This window comes from Osmerus mordax, chromosome 8 (assembly GCF_038355195.1).
Source record: "Osmerus mordax isolate fOsmMor3 chromosome 8, fOsmMor3.pri, whole genome shotgun sequence".
NCBI lineage: Eukaryota > Metazoa > Chordata > Actinopteri > Osmeriformes > Osmeridae > Osmerus > Osmerus mordax.
In genome coordinates this window covers 14,303,415-14,324,656 of record NC_090057.1, presented here as the reverse complement: position 1 = coordinate 14,324,656, position 21,242 = coordinate 14,303,415, and the positions used below count along the sequence as shown (strand labels likewise).

The 21,242-nt window shown below is 46.7% G+C and overlaps 2 protein-coding genes across 3 annotated transcripts; one reads left to right on the top strand and one right to left on the bottom strand.

Moving 5' to 3' along the window:
- Positions 1–745: 745 nt before the first annotated feature.
- On the top strand, positions 746–15,259 carry reps1 (RALBP1 associated Eps domain containing 1). 2 transcript variants are annotated; one of them, XM_067241821.1, is made up of 19 exons: positions 746–1,433; positions 2,496–2,619; positions 3,842–4,041; positions 5,392–5,551; positions 5,659–5,720; positions 7,016–7,178; positions 7,325–7,388; positions 7,657–7,811; positions 8,285–8,406; positions 9,748–9,828; positions 10,307–10,394; positions 10,953–11,051; positions 11,169–11,265; positions 11,363–11,570; positions 11,758–11,916; positions 12,133–12,216; positions 12,298–12,446; positions 13,307–13,412; positions 13,542–15,259. In XM_067241821.1, exons 1-19 carry the CDS (start codon positions 1,281–1,283, stop codon positions 13,608–13,610), a joined length of 2,343 nt encoding a protein of 780 aa, XP_067097922.1. In that variant the 5' UTR covers positions 746–1,280; the 3' UTR covers positions 13,611–15,259. The 2 variants fall into 2 exon arrangements, with proteins under 2 accessions (XP_067097922.1, XP_067097923.1); XM_067241822.1 differs by lacking the exon at positions 11,758–11,916.
- Positions 15,260–15,532: 273 nt separating this feature from the next.
- clu (clusterin) lies at positions 15,533–21,035 on the bottom strand. The gene is made up of 9 exons (XM_067241824.1): positions 20,920–21,035; positions 18,902–19,055; positions 18,394–18,542; positions 18,113–18,283; positions 17,421–17,877; positions 17,101–17,241; positions 16,521–16,747; positions 16,154–16,329; positions 15,533–16,009 (listed from the first exon to the last, which is right to left on the bottom strand). The coding sequence occupies exons 2-9, from the start codon at positions 19,011–19,013 to the stop codon at positions 16,000–16,002; spliced, it is 1,443 nt and encodes a 480-aa protein (XP_067097925.1). The 5' UTR covers positions 19,014–19,055; positions 20,920–21,035; the 3' UTR covers positions 15,533–15,999.
- Positions 21,036–21,242: the final 207 nt, after the last annotated feature.

Genomic DNA, 21,242 nt, shown 5'->3' with positions numbered 1-21,242 from the left:
TTGGAAAGCCTGATTAGTCACCTTTACAACGAGGTACAACTTGTAAGGATCGTGTATTCGTGGAATGAGAAACACAGCTAACCGTGTGGGTTGCGGCCCCCCAAAAAATGCCAAAATCCCCTGCAATATTCTATGGGGCGCCGTTTGTCAAAGGTTGCACGTCCGTTAATCCAGCTCAGTTTTCGCACATTTAGCACAAATAAATGCAGCAGAATTTTCAACCGTCACTTTTTTAAACATTCATCTAAATACATATCATAATTTATCCAGAGCATGTTCTCCAGTAGGCTACTTTAACAGCTAAATGGAAACAAACGCATGGGTAAGGTTTAATACTTGAGGTGTATTAAAAGTCATATTTTTACAATTACAATAGTGCAGTTATTTCATTTCTCACCTAAAAAAATATTTTATAGGCTATGTAATTAATGGATGAGGTGAAGGCATACGGAGGTACATTTTCTGCCGAAGATAGTAGCCTACAGAGTTTAATGCCACCAGCCAATCAGAAACACCAGCCCCCCTTCCTGTCCCCATCCTGGATTTTAGTACCCAAATGTTGACAGGTATGGTAATCTCACGCCCAAATTTTGATAAAACTGGAGAGCCCTGCTATTCAGTGCGCCTATGGATAATTTGAGTGATGCACTGTTGACATCCTTCATCCGGGTCCCTGCGTGCCCCTTCTGCTAAGCAGCGCTGACTACACAGTCTGTAGGATGACATCACGGGGCATAGGAATGGCGGCTGTGACTGATGATGGAGGAAGGAGTCAAGAGACCCTGAAACTTTATTCTAACGTCGCTTAGAAAGAATTCTGCTTTCAAGAGGCGTAGAAACGTTGTTCGACCATAGCATAGATTCAGAAAAGAAGTGTTGCTAGATCCACGGTTCGATTTAGACGTCCAGACCTGAGAGTGCACTACTGTTGACTTTTTTGAGGCTAGTTTTCTAGCTAGCTTGGCTGGCTTGTGTGGATTGACGATTGCCACAGCCTGTAGCTAGCTAGGCTAGCATTTGTTTGCAGGCCAATTCTGTCTAGGTTCTTTTCATTTGGCCTAACAAAGACCTGAAATAGCTCCAGCGTATACAACAAGTTTATTGCTTTATCATATCACAATTTGGATGTTTTTGGCATTTTTGCTTGCCAGAAGGAAGCTAAGCTAACCAGCATCGTCTGTCCCCTCTCGCCCTTTTTCGGGGATCAGTTCTGGCAAGTAACGTTAACTAGGACTCATAAACAGCCAGTTGTCCGCGTACTGGGAACATTTTATGCCACTATGGAAAGTCTTACTCTAAGCGACGTGGAACAGAAATACTACTCGGACCTGTTCGTTTATTGCGACACGGACAACACCAAGAAAGTGGCTTCGAACGGGAGAGTTCTTGACCTTTTCCGGGCGGCCCAGCTTCCCAGCGAGGTGGTATTGCAGGTAACCAGCTAATCATAGGCTGTCCACTCTGATATATCGGTAAAAAATATCAGTGCTTTTTCCCTATGTGTAAATATGTGACACATTAGTTATGTTAGTAAACTTGCTAGTCATGCATGTTTTATTTCGTTATTCGGCTAGCAAGCTAGCCGTGGCGTTCATGTTGACAGTGAGCCTGACTAGTCTGTGTCGAACGTGGCGAGACACACCTTCTAGCTAACTAGCACTGGCTAGCATTGTAGCAAATCGAGAGTAATTTATCACTGGATTTCAGATTCAACCTAGTGTGAGGTTTGTAACGTGACAGTATAGAGTATTAATTATTATGGGCGAATGTGGTGTCCACATTGAACTAGTAATCTCTATTCCAGGTCCACCATCATTCTACTAGTTTGTAGTTTGTGTGAAATGGGCTATCCATCTGTCAACAGAAACTACTTTACCGAAACAGGGGTATTGAATACGTAATTGTAGATAACAATATATTATTATAGCCTCTTACTTGAGAAGGACGGCTTCCACACGTGAAAGTATGCCGTTATGCATTTTTGTCTGATGATAATGTCACAAATATCTTTATTAATGCAGCCCTGCAGAAGTCAACAGCTGTCTCTTTGTCCTAGCAGAAATTATGTGTCCTTGAAACTTTCCATTGCAGTCTTTGGTGTAACCCCCCCCATCTCGTGAATTTTGGCACAGACTAAGTGTGTATGACTCAAACAAGTGGTAGATCTAGGCTCGAAACAAGATAATGTGTATAGCCTAATGGTAGTGAAGGGAGGGAGTGTGTGCAGCTGTTAAGGGCCTCTGACTTTTCGATCGCAACCCACCCACCCCACACACAAACACACACACTCTGCCTTTTTGCAACCTGATGAACTGCACTACCTTGTCTTTGTCAAACCCAATCGTCTGCTCTCCTGCCAGATTCAGACAGACACTTCTTCTTGCGTACCCGGCTGTCACAAAGATGACCTTGAGTGTCTGAGGAGAGGTTGTTTGTGTGAGGGGACGGGCCGGAACCACCACCTGAACCTCATGTCTGTTTCCCCCTCCCCTCAGATCACAGAACTGTGCGGTGCCACCAGACTGGGCCATTTTGGACGGAGCCAGTTCTACATAGCCCTGAAACTCATCGCCATAGCCCAGTCTGGCCTGCCTCTACGCGTCGAGAGCCTGAACTCCGGTAGGTGGCTAGTAGCTGCATGCTCGTGGAACGAACAAGCTCAAACGGCTTTAGATTGGCACGCTTTTACCCCAAAACCCTCAAGTCGAGGGGTTGCTTAAGGAGTGTTGGCTATGCCCTGTGGCAGACGAGATAACCAACCGTTGTTTTCAGTTGTTTATCTTTGGTGTGGTTCTATAAAAAATTGCCTGTATTTCAGGGAAGTTGTCACAGTCACGCTGCAGGCCGTGTTCTGCACAATGCCGCTTATTTGACTTCAAACATTGCAACAACAGAGCTGGGTTGCATAACTCAACCGTGTTATTTTCAGGAGAGGCTTAGTTAACTTCCTCACACTCGCAGCGAGAGGCAGGAAAAGGCATCACTTGACAGCCATGACATGATGAAAGCAGTGCAGGCAATGCATGTGTTAAGTCGCCATACTCCCGTATGAGGCGTCAGTAAGCGGCAGGGTGCAGAGACAGAGATGACTGTCAGTAAAAGAACCAGAGAACAAAATACAGGGGTGAAGGAGTAAGACAAACGTTTGTGTGGATGAATGAAATAGAAGTGTATGGATTACATACAGAGTCTTTGAGTGTAAGGGAGCCGGAAGCAGGACCCACCATTGCAGGACAGTTGATAGAGGGAAGAATACCCAGTATGTCAACAGGAAGTAGCTAACCTCAAGAGAGAGAAGGGGGAGGGAGGGAGTTGGCGAGAGAGGGAGATATCCTAACAGGGGAAAGACTGATGCCCTTGAGAACACAAAGCATTATTCTGGAGCTGCACTGGACCCATGGTGTGGCCTCGCCTGGATCATGTGACCAGCAGCGGACTGTGGAGAAACTAGTCTTTCAGTCGGGGAAAGTGTGACTCTGATGATTGTTTGTCTGCAAAGAGTCGACGTAAACATAGGGGCCTTCAGGGCCGGTCCCTGTCGGCTTTAACAGGCTGCCCTTCTCCTCGCCTTTCAGCAGTCAGATTGTAACACTACAACTAGTCTTCCCACCTCCTCCCCCTCTTCTTTCTCCCCTCGCTTCCTTCACCTCCACCTACTGTCCTTTCTCCCCTTCTTCCTCCTCCACCTCCTTTTTCCCCTTTCCTCCCTCCCTTCTTCCTCCACCCCTCCTCCACCTTCTCTCTTTCCCCCCTTCCTCCTTCTCCCCTAATCCTCCACCTCCTTTTATTCTTTTCCTCCCTTCTTCCTCCTCCTCTAACCCTGCCCCCATTTCCCCCACAGTGAAGGACCTGCCTCTGCCCAGATTCCTGGTGGGGAAGAACGAGCAGGAGACCAGGCACCAGGCCCTCTACCCGGACTCTGACAACCAGGGGCCTTACCCCGGGGTCATCCCCAGACCCCCCGGACGTGGCCAGGCCAAGAAGATTACCACCGCCCCCCACGAGGTCATCCAGCCCTGTGGGCCTAGCTTAGATACACAGGTCAGTACCACCAGAACCAGTCAGAACCATAGGTCATATTTCCCTTAGAACCACTGTCAGAACCATAGAGCCACTCTCAGAACCTCAAGTAAATACTTTGGTAGAACAATCATGAAGCCAAAGGTCAATCCCATCAGAACCACTTTAAAAGAGTGGGCCAGAACGTACAATAGAACACCTGGGGCCTCATGTATAAAAGATTGCGCAGCTTACATACCAGAAGATGGTTTACAGCCAAAACTTAACAGTACCTACGCACAGAAATATTCACATGTATAAGACCGGTCGTACGCTCGGTCCTGTGCACCTTTCCTTTATAAATCACAATCAACGTGAGATTGACCGCACGTGAACGAGCCACTTACCCTGCCTTGCCTCCTCCCATAAATGAATATGCAGATGGACTATAAATGCACCCCTGAGGTCATTTCTTTGTCTGAATTAAAATGGATAAACACGCCCAAATAATTCACAGACTGTAGATCGAGGTTCTAACAACAGAGATGGAAGCGAGGAAATGTGTCTTGTTTGGCGGCCTGTCATCAGGTATTAGCAACAAATGTTGGCGAAGTGGAACACTGTCACTAGGGCCGCAAATGCTGTGAGTTCAGAGAACCGGACCATGGCAGAAATTAAGAAGAAATGGTCATGTATGAGCCAGTTTTTTTATTTTTTATTGCATTTACCCATGCCAATCTTGTAATTGCACAGCACAGCGAGTATATATTTAATATGTGGTAAATAATCCGTGCTGCGTGCAATATTAACCATATACAGAGGGTGACATGCATAATGGCATTTCCCATTTGGGTTTTTGGCATTTTGATGTGAATCATACACATCAATGATCAAACTTTTATTAGCGGAGGTAATTATGTTTTTTGAATAGTCAACGTCATAGACGTATAACAGTAACTGTAGTGGAAACTTTATTTTGTAATGTTTGGTGAGTTTCAGCACTTCAGTTAGAATTGGCCACGTTACAGAGCCAGACAAGACTTTGCGGACAGACTGCTCAAAAGTTTGCGTGACGGCCCGCACATTCTCACATCAAGTACATTTTTCTACATCACACCATGTGCGTAAAAACCAGCGTACGCAAGCTTTTCGTGCGTACGCAACGTTTATTCATGAGGCCCCTGATGAGAATCTCAGCACCACTGTTTCTGCTAACTACCAAGGCCTGAAAGGGGGATAAGGGGTGAGAGTTAAAACCTCTGAAAAACATACACAGCTCCAGATACAGACATGACTGTATCTGTGTACCTCTCCTAATATTATTTATCTCTTTTATTATGATAATTATTATCATTCTCTGTAATCTGTTGTTACTCTGCTTTTCTCCCCCAGCCTGACTCCACCTCTCCGGTCGTGTCCCCCCACCAGTCCCCCCCCACCTCACCCCCCTCCTGGAGGAAGCAGCACAAACGGCAGGCCAGCGGGGGGAACGCTGACAGACAGCCTGTTGTCACCGGGGCGCTGTGGACGCCTTTCAGAGAAGCACAGTCAGGTGGGCAACGCACCCACACACACAGACAGAATCGTTCCATTGTCGAACAGCTAGCGCTAACTAATTTGTGCTTTGTCCTTTGGTGTGTCTCTCCCCCCCTCCTCCAGGACCAGTGTCAGCTGATGGGATGTGGTCGGCCCACTCCCCCCCACCCGTTCAAGAAAGCTGGGTCAGTTTCACAGACACCCCCCCCCCCCGCTCCAGCACACTTCCAACAATGCATCCCTCCTCCCCGCCGGTAGTGCAGCATAAGCTTCCACTGGCCCGCATGCTTGCCACAGCCTGCCCTCACTATGCTCCCCTCACTATGCTCCCCTCACTATGCTCCCCTCACTATGCTCCCCTCACTATGCTCCCCTCAGGCAGACAGCTATGGGGGGGGGGGGGAAGAGTTTGTCGTTCCTACCACATGTGGCGACATGGCACTGTTTTTTATGGTCCCACGTCCCTCCAGGGTGGGGAATCTGAAAGGCCCCCTGCATCGACAGTTCTTTTGGGCAGGGTTGGGGTCTGGCGGCGGGGCTGTAGGGGTTAAGGGGTCTGGGGTGCTTGCAGGCTGGGGGGGAGGGTCTTCCACTGCTTTAGATCACTGGCAATCAACTGTAGATTTAGGATCCCAGATATCATAGAAAGGTATGAGGGAGAAGCCTATGGCGATCTGGGATCCTAATATCCTAATGCAGTTCCACTGCAGGGCATTGAGACTGCGTTTGAAAGCGCACTAACTGACCACCCCGTCGACTGAAGCAGCTCCTGTCTCGCTGCCGTCTCGGCGACTGTCACACCCCTCCTCCCTCGTCCGTCTCCGTTTGAACAGCTGCTTGTTTCATCCTGGCCTCATCCGTCCTCTCTTTGCTGCGCTTTCCCCCGTGTCACGTTGATCTTTTCGGTCGGCAGTGCGAAGTCAGCCATCGTTTCCATGACATGACAGTGTCCTCATCATCATCTTCCTTCATGTGAACTAAGCTGCTGCTTGGGTGTCCCCAGTCATCTATCAACAGACAGGTTTCCACCCACCTGAGATCCAGCATAATAAAAAGGATGTAAAAATTTGAAAAGAATAGGAAGGTGTCATCTGCCAGTTCAGGTGTGGTTTCCATTAAACAGGTCATTCTAACCATCACTAAAACTTTGCCCTCCAAATATTCAAATATTCAATCAGTTGGCTTTTCTTGCAAAACCTAGTCTATTGTTTAAATCTGGCCCTATTCATAAAATAGTAGTTTCCATCATACCTGTTTTTTTATGGCTTGATGTAATGCTTACAAAAGACCAAAATAATTCAGCAGCTGCCATATCTTGATTCTTTATAGGCAGAACATATAATAAGATCGATCACCTAAATATAAAATACACTATCACCAGTCATCTCTTATAACAAGCAAAGTAGGCTGTTAGAATGATCTGCTACCTTTTTCAATCTGATTGTGTTTCTTCTCTCGGTCGTCACATGACCGGCCTTAGGAGAGCTCGTCGATCAGGTCGGTGGCCTCAGCTGCGACCACCAATGAGATCCAAAGACAGTCGAGTAGCTATGACGACCCCTGGCGAATCACGGACGAGCAGAGGCAGTATTACATCAACCAATTCAAAACCATCCAGCCAGACCTCAATGGCTTTATACCTGGTGAGTGAGATGCACACACACAAACACCACCATCTCCGGATACTGGAACCCCCCATTCAGCTCTCTATCCCGAGTCTGCTCAAGCTAGGATACCTGGTTCTCTCTCTCCCCCCCCCCTCATCACATTCTCCTTTCCTGTGCCTCAGGTTCCGCAGCGAAAGAGTTCTTCACCAAATCCAAGCTCCCCATCCTGGAGTTGTCCCACATCTGGTGAGTCCTCTGCCGATCTGTGCCAGCCCCCCAGGTTCACTGCTCAACCAAGCCACACCAACATACCGGAACCTTGAGGACCAACTGCCGCTATTCAATCAAATCTGGCATTTCAGAACATTTATGTGTTTGCAAGCCGTTTGTCTGTTCACTAGTTTCAGTGGCTTCTGTATGAATTGTTCATTTATTTTTGACGTGCCCAGTCAAAAAGAAAACAAGAAAAGTTTTTTTTGCCTGACCAGCTGGCTGTTTTTTCCGGGCGTTCCAGGGAGCTGTCGGACTTTGACAAGGACGGGGCCCTGACACTGGATGAGTTCTGCGCTGCCTTTCACCTGGTGGTGGCGAGGAAGAACGGCTATGACCTCCCAGAGAAGCTTCCGGAAAGCCTCATGCCAAAGCTGATAGACTTGGATGACTCAGCAGGTACATACATACACACACACACACACACACACACACACACACACACACACACACACACAGAAGCCCCAGATTCTCTACACACTCTCTCTCTGCTTCTCTTTCTTCTCCCTCTCAACCCTTCCCCCATTCATACCTAGAATGTGTCCAGGTTGTGTCTTCAGAGCAAATGCTGCCCCTGGAAAAGAATGTGGCCTTTAAACCCAATAGGTTTCCAATGTATCCCTTTTTAATTAAACTTTTTGTGTAGTGAGGCTCCTTTGAGACAGCTCTCTTTATCAACAAAGTCCTGCTAATACACAACCTAGAAATACAAAGTGCAAAAAAAAACAAAAACATTAATACATAAAACAGCATTAAATCACTGTAAAAGCTTTTAAGAGAGAATAGTGATGGGCCCCTATTCCTAATGTACATAAATGTGACAAATTTCATGAATGTTTCTTATTTCTTGCGTTTTCTGTTTCCTGGTCCAGAGGTCCCAGAGACGGCCCCTGACGTGGGTTACTCAGGGTCACCCGTGGAGGTGACCCCCAACAAGTCCCCCTCCATGCCCTCCCTCAACCAGACCTGGCCCGAGATGAACCAGAACAACGAGGTAGGACACACACACACACACGTCGTCTCTCGCTGTGACTGATAGCTTCAGCAGTAGGTCTGCCGACAGGGACGTCATCCTGTCTCTAATCCCTCCCTGGAAGTCCGACACTCCCCTTTTTCTCTTTCCCTCCCTCCCTCCGTCTTGCCACCCTCTCTTCCTCTAAGACAGCCCTGGGGGGGTAGTCCAGAAAGCAGGGCCCTGTTTCAGAAAGCGAGTTTACCGACTAAGCCACTCTGTCAGTTAGTCTGACTCATTTCCATTTCATTCGGTTCCAATAAAGCCAGCTCAGTGTAGTTTGAACTCAGTTACTATGACTACTTATGCTGCGAAACTAACCTGGTCCGGGGCAGGTTAACTGTCAGGCTTAGCCCGTGTTGTTGCTTAACCAGACGTTCCTGTAACACTGACCCGACTGGAAAACGATGATTCACAATTTCTGGCGTGATGCCTTTTTTTTATAGTTCTATGATGAACAATGATTTAAGAATGATAAAACCTACATAGCCTACTTTTAACTTATGGTTATATGGTGGTTTGTGATATCAAATGTTTAGGCCAATGCTACATATATAGGGGATCAGATGGCTGAGCGGTTAGGGAATCGGGCTATTAATCAGAAGGTTGCCGGTTCAATGCCCGGTCGTGCAAAATTATGTTGTGTCCTTGGGCAAGGCACTTCACCTTAATAGCCTCGGGGGGAATGTCCCTGTACTTATTGTAAGTAGCTATGGATAAGAGTGTCTGCTAAATGACTACAAATGTAAATATCTAAATATAAATTATCCCAGAATAATTATCATAGCTACATAATAGTTAACAGTAGCCTACAATTGCAAAACAAACCTAAATCCATACATCTAACCTCCATTTTCAAGACTCAAAAACCATGTTAAAAAGTTAGGCTACTGTATAATGCATTGGTTAATAGTATTTATTTTAATTTGTCAAAGTCAATTTAGATTGTTTGATATAGGGTGTATGTTTTTTAATAAATGAAGTGAAGGTCTATAAAAAAGGACCTCGACCTACTTAGCCTATCGTTCATGTCAATCATGGCGTATAGCCATGGTTCAATGATGTCACTGCATCTACTGTTGTTGTCGGAGTGATGATGTCACTGTTGTTGTTGTGGTGGTGGTGGTTGTTGTTGTGGTGGTGGTTGTTGTTGTTATGGTGTTGTTGAGGGGTGATGTGGTGGTTGTGATGGTGATGTTGTCTTTGCGGTGGGGATGTGGTGGTGGTGGTGGTTGTTGTTGTGATGATGATGTTGTTGCTGTGGTGTTGTTGCTGTTGTGATGTTTTTGGGGGGTCTGACGTGTCTCTGCTCTGTGTCTGCAGCAGTGGGAGACCTTCAGCGAGCGCTCGTCCAGCTCACAAACGCTGACCCAGTTTGACTCTAACATTGCACCAGCGGACCCAGTAAGTCCATCACCTACCACATCACCCCCAAATGTATGATGAACTTCGCCAATCACCTGCCTTCAACAGCGGTCACATGATGTGGTTCGCTTAGCTTGTTGGCTAACGTCACACACATTGTCCTGCTTGGAACGTCCTTTTCCTGTGACGCAGGATGTGATGTCATAGTATGCTTCTGTCAGTCTCCTGAGTCAGAAACTTAGGAAGATGGTGAAATATGTTTTACATAATGCTTATCAATCATAGTTGCCCTGCACAACTGCAACACCTTGGCTAACTATCTAACCAGTTGTTCCCACGCTACCTTACTTGATGTTAGCAATTAATGCTATTCTCTCCAAATAGAGAAGTTATTTATTTCATCACATCTAGATTGACTGCTTGATCCTCAGGGGATTGTGTGGTATTGTGTGATATAGCTTAACAATTGTCATAGTGTTTAGTTTGACAGATCGCGTCTCCCCTCCCCCCTCCTCAGGATACAGCCATCGTTCACCCTGTCCCCATCAGGATGACCCCCAGTAAGATCCATATGCAGGAGATGGAGCTGAAGAGAACAGGAAGTGGTGAGAGAGACATGCATGTGTGCATAGTGTATCACCAGGAACACAGTCTTAACCCACTACAGCTTCACCTGTCATACACACCAGGAACACAACTACAGCGTCACATGTCTTACTGCTATCTCACCAGGAACACAGTCTTATCTACCTTAACTACAGGCCACACCTATCACACTATCTCACCAGGAACAGAACTACAGATTTATCTGTCAAACTGTCAGATTACAATCGAGGGATGAGGACTTTTCCATTCAAAATAACCGTCAACTTCAAAAATGAGATTTTTCATCTCAACAGCAGTGACACAGTCTTACCTTTTGGCTGCCTTAAGAATAACACCTCCCCTCACACACACACACACACACACACACACACACACACACACACACACAGAGAGGACTTTAGCCTCAGACAACCACATCAATCCAACCCATCAATGTTCTACATCAAAGAAACCTTTTACAGCACTAAACAGTTTTACAGCAGTAACTTAGCATAAAGGGAACTCAGCTGACATGTTCCTCTTGTTAATCCCCTCTCCACCCCCCCCTCTCCTGCCAGACCACACACACCCGACCAGCCCTCTGATGGCGAAGCCCGCGGAGCTGTCGGAGGATGCCAAGCTAGCCAGCTCCATGAAGTTCGTACCGGCCAGCACAGGTGAGAGCGCGCTCAGAGGCCCAGAGGTCGGGGGGGGGTCAAGTCTCACCCAGTTCCAGACAGGCCGGTGACAATGCCTGCGTCGTAACTCCTTTTCTCTTCCAATCGTCCGTCCAGGGATGATGTCGTCTCTTCCCGTCGGCGATGGCTACAGCAGTTCGGACTCCTTCACCTCGGACCAGGAGCCAATCACGAGCGTGGTAACGAGACAACGGTAAGCGGCTTAGTTTTAAGCCAAACGGGTATAGCTCGAGGGGAGGGGGGATACAGTTGTGTGTGTGTGTGTCCGCTCACGTGCGCGTGCCCTGCAGGTCCCACTCGGGGGCGTCCCCCGAGAGTCTGAAGGTGGTGGCACCCCCCCCGCCGCCACCCCGGCCCCAGGCGTCCCACTCGCGCTCCTCCTCTCTGGACATGAACCGCAGCTTTGCCGCCGTGGCCCCACCCCCGGGACCGCCCCAACAGCAGGGCGGAGCCGTGGCCTATCCCCCCGCCGTGCCCCCCAGGCCTCTGAACACACAGGTATCACAGACACACACACTGAGGCGGGGCATAAACACACATGGATAGGATTTGCCCACATACAATACACATGTACAGAGGTAGGACATGAACACACACACAGGCTGAAGGAGGTCATAAACACACACACACACACACACAGGACTGGTGCAACCTCTAACCCTTCCTGCGTTCTGCCCCCCCCCAGACGTCGGGGCCCCACAGCCATCGTTCGGACGAGGGTCTGTCCTCCCCACAGCAGATCCCAGAGCAGCCCAACTTCGCAGACTTCAGCCAGTTCCAGGCCTTTGCCTCCTCCGAGCAGCCAGGCGCAGAGACAGATACACACCCAGACACACACACACGGGTACACCCAGTGCAGACACACACCCAGGTACACACACACAGGTAGACCCAGCACAAACACACACACACAGCACAAACACGCACACACACAGCTACACTTAGTTACTTACCATCTCCCTGTCACATCATGACATCCTAACCACGTGATCACTTTCAGTTTAAAGGCAAATGACAATCGCGTGTGTGTGTGTGTGTGCGTGGCTGCGTGTCCTCCCAGTCGGAGAAGCCGTCAGAGACAGCAGGGCCGCTGAGATCCGTGAAGAGCATAGAGGAGGAGAGATCCGCGGCCGCAGTCAACTCCGTAAGTTCAGTCCAGGACTCCCTGGCCTCCTTCACCCCTTCACAACACCACCAACTTCCTTGTTTCCCTCTTACCCACCAGGCCAAGGGCTCGAGCGGCCCCCTGGCCCCTCCCCCCAAGCCGGTGAGGCGGAGGCTGAAGTCGGAGGATGAGCTTAGGCCGGAGGACGAGCCACCCCAGAAGACCACCATCATCACCGCCGTGCTCGCCACACAAGCCTCCATACCCAGGTTAGACACACACTTGCACTCACACACATACTCACACACACTCACACATTCACACTCACGTTACTGCGCTCAAGTCTCAGGTCGCCCCCCCCCCCCTCAAAAAAAAAAGAGTAAAGAAAAGATATAGTAATTATAAAGATATAAAAATACAGAATGTCAATATTCGAAGGAATTTTCTTTTGCACTTTTATACTGCCGCACTTTGATAATGCCGTAATACAGAAGACTTCCAATATACACTACCGTTCAAAAGTTTGGGGTCACTTCCTTATTTTTCAAAGAAAAGCACTTTTTTTTTCAATGAAGATAACATTAAATTAATCAGAAAAACACTATACATTGTTAGTGTGCTAAATGACTATTCTAGGTGTAAACGTCTGTTTTTTAATGAAATATCTACATAGGTGTATAGAGGCCCATTTCAAGCAACTCTCACTACAGTGTTCAAATGGTACATTGTGTTTGCTAATTACCTTAGAAGACTAATGGATGATTAGAAGAATTAGAATTAGAATGCCAAAGGTATCCAATGCTGTAATTGCTGCAAATGGAGCATTCTTTGACGAAAGCAAAGTTTGAAGAAAAAAAATAATATTTCAAATAAAAATTATTATTTATAACCTTGTAAATGTCTTCACTATATTTTCTATTCATTTTGCAACTTGTTTGATAAATAAAAGTGTGAGTTTTCATGGAAAACTGTCTGAATTGTCTGGGTGACCCCAAACTTTTGAATGGTAGTGTATATATAAAAGACAATTCAATGTTCAGTAAACATTTTGAATACTGTATGTGTAGTACCTTCTTCGACCGTTAGACCACACACAGGCGAAACTCGAACTGAGGGATGTTCTCCACAGGTCTGTGGGAAAGGATAAGAAGGCCATCCAAGCCTCGATCAGGAGAAACAAAGAGACCAACACCGTGCTTGCCAGGCTCAACAGCGAACTACAACAGCAGCTTAAGGTTAGCAAAGAACTACAAACATGGTGCGCGGACTGCAGAAATAGGAACTGGACTACAAACATGGAATGAGAGCTCTCACCTTTGATTTTATTGCTAACGTGTGTTTGTGTGCTTCTTGTTGTTGTTTAGGACTTGCTAGAAGAAAGGATATCTCTGGAGGTCCAACTGGAGCAGCTCAGACCTTTCTCACATCTCTAACCAGTGTGTGTGTGTGTGTGTGTGTGTGCACGGAGGACGACTCCGTCAGTCGAAGATACTAGAACTCTGAAGAAGGGGCCTTCTGCGTGGCGCACATGCCCCAACAACTAACCCCGCCCCTTCGTTGTCTCCTCACCCCCTGAACTGTGCTCTACTCTGCCATTGGCTGATTGCTGGCTCCACACACACATTTAGAATGCACCAGAGAGGGGTCGGGTGGGGAATGTTACATGTACTGGCACTTTTATTTCTACCAGAGTAAACAAAGATGAGCAGATTCCGAATTCGACGAGGCGCGCACACACACATACATACACACACACACACATTGAACTGGAGTTAGTCTTTCCCCTGTTCACCATGACTAGTATTCAGATGATACGAGTGCCGTGTGTGTGTGTGTCCGTGCTATCGTGTGTGTGTCGGAATTCTGGTGGATGGGGTTGTAGGTGAAGATGATGCCTAATTCTGGATGGCCCATAGCTGATCATGGGATCATATGGGTGACAGGAACTCCTTATATGTTACCTCCTGCTTACTGTCTACCCCACAATGTAAAAGTGGACGTTGTGTGTTTGTGTGTGTACGTACGTGCGTGTGTGTGCGTAGTGGATGTACCTATGTGCACAGGCAACGGTTACATAAACGGCATGAGGCGAGGAGTGTATGCATTCTGTTTTCTATGTCAGCGACATTTCTTTTCTTTTTGCAATTTAGTTGACGTTTTGAAGTGCTGCGCCAGCCCGTCAAGTTCCATTTCCACACTTCTAGATCTTTCTCTCTCTCTCGCTCTCTCCTCCTCGCTCTGCTCTTGCCTCCTCAAATCTCCCGGAGCCTGGATGTCCAGCCAGGGCACATCATGTGACGTAAATCTGCCTTCTGTTGCCCTTAAACACCAGGGGGCGTGTTCAGAAGGCCCCGCCTTTATTAAAAGAGGTTGAAACCAGAGGGTTTCAATCCGCCAAGCTCTCCTCACGTCCATTCTGCAACGGTGTGCGGTGTTGAGCTCTCTTGAATCCCTCCCTCATGTCATGCCCAGTTATGGAAGTGAGACCCATACAACCCCACTGCACTTTGGCCCCCTTAACCTTTTTAACTGTCGTTCTGTCCTTGTCCAAACTCTTGACACCATCTAAACCTGCATGTCCTCCTTCATCCGAAAACTGCTTACAATTCAAACCGAACCACTCGATTTATACCTGCAAATCCTAAACAAAACTAGTATGTGTTGGTACCTTAATAATTAGTTTGACTTTTTTCAGTTTTTTTGTTGTGTTGTTTATTCTTTGAACTTCCTGTGTTTTCGAAAATAACCTGTCCTCTAAAAGCCTTACTCCTTCCTGGCGTTCAGGTTGTCACGGTAACCTCCTTGTGTTGCACCACGGCTAGCCTTCTTTTTCTGTTGTTCAGGACGATGATGAAGATGTACTGTACGAGAGGAGTATGTTGTATATTGTATATGATACACACCTTTTGATCTCATGTGTAAATTTGCATTAATTGCTGACTAACAGCAAAAAATATTCTATTTAATTGCTTCTATTATGGCTGTGGGATCCTAGATGTTATACTGCATGGATGTATCTCTGCAGAATAAACTAGCAGCTGTGTGATTTTTACACAAAAATAAAAACGGCACCATATTTTAACTTTTACTTTTTTTTTTTACTACAAGAATGTCTAACATGAAATAGGTCCAGCTTGCTTTCTGGGTGACTTGGTTACTTTGAATGAAAAGTTCTCAAATCAGTTCTCAGGCCCTGAAATTCTCAGAAAATCCAACCTTCCAAGGCATCATTTTGCATCAAACTCTAAGTTGAATATCTCTACACAAACCTTGAGATTATATTTAGTATTTAGAAGATAGTTAACACAGTATAAACATAATTTGAAGATGTTCTAAAATCAGGAGTCAAACACAGTTAAAGGTCTCACCATTCTTTTAATACCGCGTGGCTCTGTAGAATATATACAGAAGCACAGTACAGTGTTGGACCCTGGACGTGAGCAGAGATAAGCAGGGGTCCGTCAGGGCTAACAGCACTACTCTCTGTTCGAGAACACTACTCTGGGAGTCTCCGAAGGCTTAACTTGGCTCCTCGCCTCCTTTCCTTAACTCCTGAGTGGGCATGGGGCTTCTTCACATTGAATTCTCTCCTCCAATGTGATTCCAGAAGAGACCTCACCACAGGGTGTGAGGAACTAAGAAAACAACATTTAAGAGACTCCACCTCGCATGTCTACCTGCTGGTTAGATTCCTACAGCTGTGCTGACGTTGTTCTAATGTTATTTGCAAAGACAGGGATTGTGAGACTACGTTTACATTCGTGTGTTCTGGCCCAGCGGGTATTTCTTCAGCAGACACTGCCCTGTGTCCTCCGCTGCTCACTATGCAACTCTGCAAGAAAAGACAAAACATCAGCCTAGCAAAAGCGAGACCGTGCAACCAATAAACTACACCATGGAGGTCGCCAACTACAGCTGCTGCTGCTGCCGGGCCCAGAATCCAATAAAAGGCTCCCTACGTCCACCATGCACTCACACGGTCGTCTGCTTGTAGCGTTCCAGGGCTCCCTGGGCCACCACTTCATAGAACTTGGGGTCGCTCCAGGAGATGTCACCGGGAACGGAGAAGGTCATGGGCGGGGCATCGAACAGCTGCACCGACACGCTGGTGTCATTTGAGTCGCCTGTGTCCTTGTTGTCCTGGGAGATCACCTGGTAGGGGAGGGGGTTCATGTTTAAGTCGATGAGAGATCCATGAGAATGAACGCAATGGACAACAACATCTAATCCCCTTAGTCTGCCTTTAATAAACACAAGCGCAAGATTAAGTATGCGTATTAGCCAAACAACAGGCATTTTTTCCATTTTATTCTCTCTTTTTTTTCGTTTTGACTTCATCTTACCGCCTTAATCCTGAAGATGCCATCCTTGGTCTTGGTGCTGTTGGCGAGGGAGGAGACCCAGCCAAACTGGTGGTTGAAGAGGTCCAGAAGGGAGGAGGTGTTGAGCATCTTCTCCTCAAATTCCCTAAGCAAGGAGTTGTACTCCTGGGTGAACCTCTCAGCCATGGCCAAGGCATGTTCAAGCTCCTTCTTGATGGGACCTTCCAGAGGCTTCTTACCTGAGCAGTCTGGAGGGGCAGAAAGTAGTATTTCAAATGACTCCAAAACATAGACACAGCCTTGACCTTGATGGCCAGATCTGTGTCAAGCTCTCATAGTTTTTGTGATAGTTTTTCTGTATCTACAGTTATCAGCATCCAAAGCGAAAGTTTCTTCACTGCTCAGTGAGATACTTGGCAACGGGGCATACAAGGCCAAACATGTTGTATAATGGACGTTGTCTACCTGTAATGGCTGTGCCAGTGATAATCCAAGCTATTGTTTAGGCCTGTTTGTGCCTCCCTAAATCCACTGTAGATTTACTTGCTTAGTGACTGTTGCAATATTGACAACAGCTTTGAGACACAGAATTCCAGTTTACCAACGGACTGTATCTCCTTGCACTTCTCGCACTCCTCGCGTAAGTTGATACAGCCGGCGGAGTTACGGCGAATCTCCCTGCAGGTCATCTGTCCGTTGCCGAAGGGCCGGGTCAGGACCACATCTTCGTTCACACTCCCGTCTGAAGGAAACAAGGGAGTAGTGTTAGAAATGCAAACATTACTAAACTGATGGCTGCTGAGGAGCTTTCAAAGCACTGTCTTGTGTTTGTCTATATAATGTGACACGTTTGTGGTTAAAGACCTATTGATCCTGGATAACAATACGGCAAACCACCACAGCCCACCGTCTGGGCCTTACCCTCTGAGGGAATGGTGTCCAGGTTGCTGTCAGGATCCATAAGGGGCCCCAAGGATCCGAAGATGTTCTTTGCCATGTCCATCATGGGGAAGAACGTGTCGTGGAACCCGTGGAACATTGGGCCCTGAAATGGGGAGCGTCTGACACGAGAACCTCCCATGTCCAGCTCTGCAGCCACCTGGACCTGCCCCTGACCCTCCTGGCCTGCCCCTTGCCAGAGGCTGGGCATGCGGAAGGGGCTGGGGAAGAGGGGGCCGGGGTTGAGGGACCGCATGTGGTCAAAGACCTTCATGCTGTCCAGGAAGATGCTGTCTACGCCTTCCGCCACCTCTGAGAAACGCTCTTCCAGGTTCTGGAACTCCTGGCTCTGTCTCCGGTCTTCCTGCTCCAGAACGTCCATGTTTTGACCGTTAATCCAGATGGAGAATGGAGAGGTTCTATTGAGAACCCTCTCCAGCTACGAAAGCAAGAGGAGACAATGATGGAGATTAGGATGTCTTCTAAATTTCAGCTCAATGTTAATAAACATATTTATAATGATATTCAATTCCTTTTCATTCACATTTGCCTAAAAGCATGTGGGGGTCACAATTGTCTTTATGTATGAAAGCGTGAAAAAAAGGGCATTCTTGCTCAATACACATTCATGTTCTATTACGATCTGATTCAAACATGTCGTCTTCTGGACCTACCTGCCTGCCGACCATGCCAGCTCCACTGCTGCAGGTCCTGGAGTAGAACTTGACGCAAGTGTTCTTCAGACAGGGCTTACACTCCTCCCACAGGGCCTGCATGGTGTCGTTACACACCTCCTGCTCCTCGTTCAGCTTCTCCTCCATCTGCTGCGCCTCACGTAATGCATCCTGGGAAACGCATGCGTGGGGTGGGGGGGGGGGGAAACGAGTTACTGTCAGAACGCCACTCATAAAACATGTTTGGGAGAGTTTTTGTAGTTGAAGGAAATGTCATTGACCTCTTTCTGCTGTTTGGTTTTCTCCAGGGCCCTGAGAAATTTATTGTGTTCCTCTCCTGATTTTTCCATCACCGTCTTCATCTCCTTCACTCCGTTGATGGCGTTATCGATCTGCTTGTCCAGGTACTTTTCTCCCAGCTGGGAGATTTCTGATAAGGAGACAGCTATGGTCATTACAGTCCTCATCGGGAACATCCCCAATACTTGACCCCAGATCTTAAACCTGACTCCTGGAACAGATAAAGCAGTCTCCACATTCTCCATCTCTTTTAAGGGGATAGAGTAGCGACAGTATCCACCACAATCCACCATCAATCACAATTATCATCACATGACTATTATATTCTTCAAACTCCAATCGTCTCACCCAGAAATGTCACCAGCTAATTTTTTCTTCACACTGTGGAGGTCTTAAAGAGTGAAGGGGGAAAGACACCAAAAGGTCAACTGGAGACAACTCGTCTGTAGTGGGCGGGGTTTAATGCTTGCTGGCATCTGTTTGACTTACGTTTGAGCTCCTCACTGGATGGAGGCAGCAGACTGTGGGCCGAGACCAAGAGCATGGCCACACCCAGCAGACGTGTAGGCAGCTTCCTCTTCATCATCATCATCATCAACATCTCGGTGAGGTCAAGGGAGTTGGAACCAAACGAAAAACAAACCTGCCACACAGATACAGATAGAAGGGGCATGTCACTAGGAAGTTGCATACCTTGATGTGATCACTATGTCAGACCCTGAAATCCTGAAATGGAATCTCCATCCTACAAAAGGGAGTACCTATAGGAGACAAAAAAACTGGATTAATTTCCGAGTCAGCACATTCGGTCTTAGGAAGCAACAACTGGAAGTGTCACTGGAACATGACATCACTGCAAGACCTCATCGCTGACATCTGACCTTGGTGTTTTTGTGATGTTAGGAATGTCCACTAGGGGGAAACTTTGCTGAACAAGAGATTGAGGGAGGGAGGGAGCGAGGCATGGTGGGGGGTGAGAGAAAGACAGCTACGCAGCATAATTTAACACTGAACCCGGTGATGCTGATCCTCACTTTTTAGCTCCACGGGACAATGTATTCAAATTACCGATCAACATGGAGTTGAGTATTTGACATTTTTTTTATTTGATTCATTTCTAAGATGCTTTAGTCCAAAGTTATGTATAAATGGTGTATATAGACAGTACAGTAGAGGATCAAGAATAAATGGATTGTTCTAACAGTATTTCAGTGGTCAGGGTCAAGAAACGGCCTGCATTTATTAGCGGCATAGTGGCATGCAAAGTAACCACACCCTTCTTACTGAGTGGAAATGACTGATGAAAGTTTAAACAATTTCAATTTGGACCAGATCTAATTTGATCATTAGGGGATCCGTGTGATTAATCTGATCAGTGGTACCCCAAACAACATTAAATGATGAATATTAGATATCTCTTTATATTACTTTCTCTTTCCTGCGCTCTCTTTCTGTCCATCCATCTATCTGTTTTACCCAGACTAATCTCTCTGTTGATAAATCCTTCAGTCTCACAATGCTAATCCCTCCTTTCTGTTCGTAAAAGGTTGGTTCTGTAAATCTCACAGATTTAACAAAACCTTGATAACATTACACAGTGATAGCAGCAACAAGGTTTGCCAACATATATGTACGTGATGTCCTTATTAAGACATTTGTGTCCATGAGTGGGGTAGTCTTTTTCAAACTGTTCATACTCAGATAAGGGACAGAGTGACTCAAATAGAAAGGGGTTAGGCTGAGTGAGCAAACAGAGACTGGATGGAGGTTCAAACTCTTAGCCAAACTATACTGCAATGAAACCAAGTTGTATCATAGGATAGGAATCTCTGTTACTCTGAATGTTTAATGGGACTGTGGTCAGGTGTGTCTGCTGGGATTTTTTATGATTCACCCAACACCAATCATTTTGTTTGAAAGCAGGAGAGACTCTAAACAGAATCCTGCTAGCTAGCAAGAACATGCGACATACTGAGACCTGCATTGAAGGGAATTTTGTTGTTGTTAATTCTCTGCTGGTTAGTACATCACGGGGTCACCGAGTAGGCAGCTGTTAGTATTATTGGCAAACTGCAGTAAAACTCCTACTTTGATAATGTGCTAGTCATGATTAATAGGCAAACGTGTCTTAAAATATTGGAACTAAATAATCGTATATAACTAACAGTAACAATAATGTTGCATGTTTTGCAGCAGCATGTGATAATAATTACATAAAATGATAGGCCGTCGTTGTCTCCCAAACACACGCAGCTAACAAATAAAAGGTTCTGTCGAAGGTCACTCATGAGTGAGCATTCTTGTAGAATAACGGTACGGCATGGGATGCGACTAAACTAATTCGTTGCCAGATTCTTTCAAATCTAAGCAAGTTTATTTCTAATGAGAAACCCAAAACTTAATGACAAGTAACATTAATCAAATGCAAAAAAAACTGTTACCCTGAAATACGAAACGCACAATATGAACTTCGCACTGAGGGAAGGGAAAGCCGCAGGACCACTCACCTTTCTGCGGATCCTGTATCTTCAGTAAGGATGAAGCGCAGTTTCGCCGCCCTCCGCTAGGTATTTACACAGCTGCTTGGAGCGATGTTGACTCTGTGATTCACGCGCAGAGAATGCCGTAGCTATAGACCTTTCGAGAAATTGTGTAATTTCTCGTCAGCGCCTAGGGCTGTGTGGTGAACATGCCATAAGGAGGCAGTGTTGGATTGTCAGTCTCTCTCTCTCTCTCTCTCTCTCTCTCTCTCTCTCTCTCTCTCTCTCTCTCTCTCTCTCTCTCTCTCTCTCTCTCTCTCTCTCTGAGTAAACAGAGGGGGAAGGGTCAG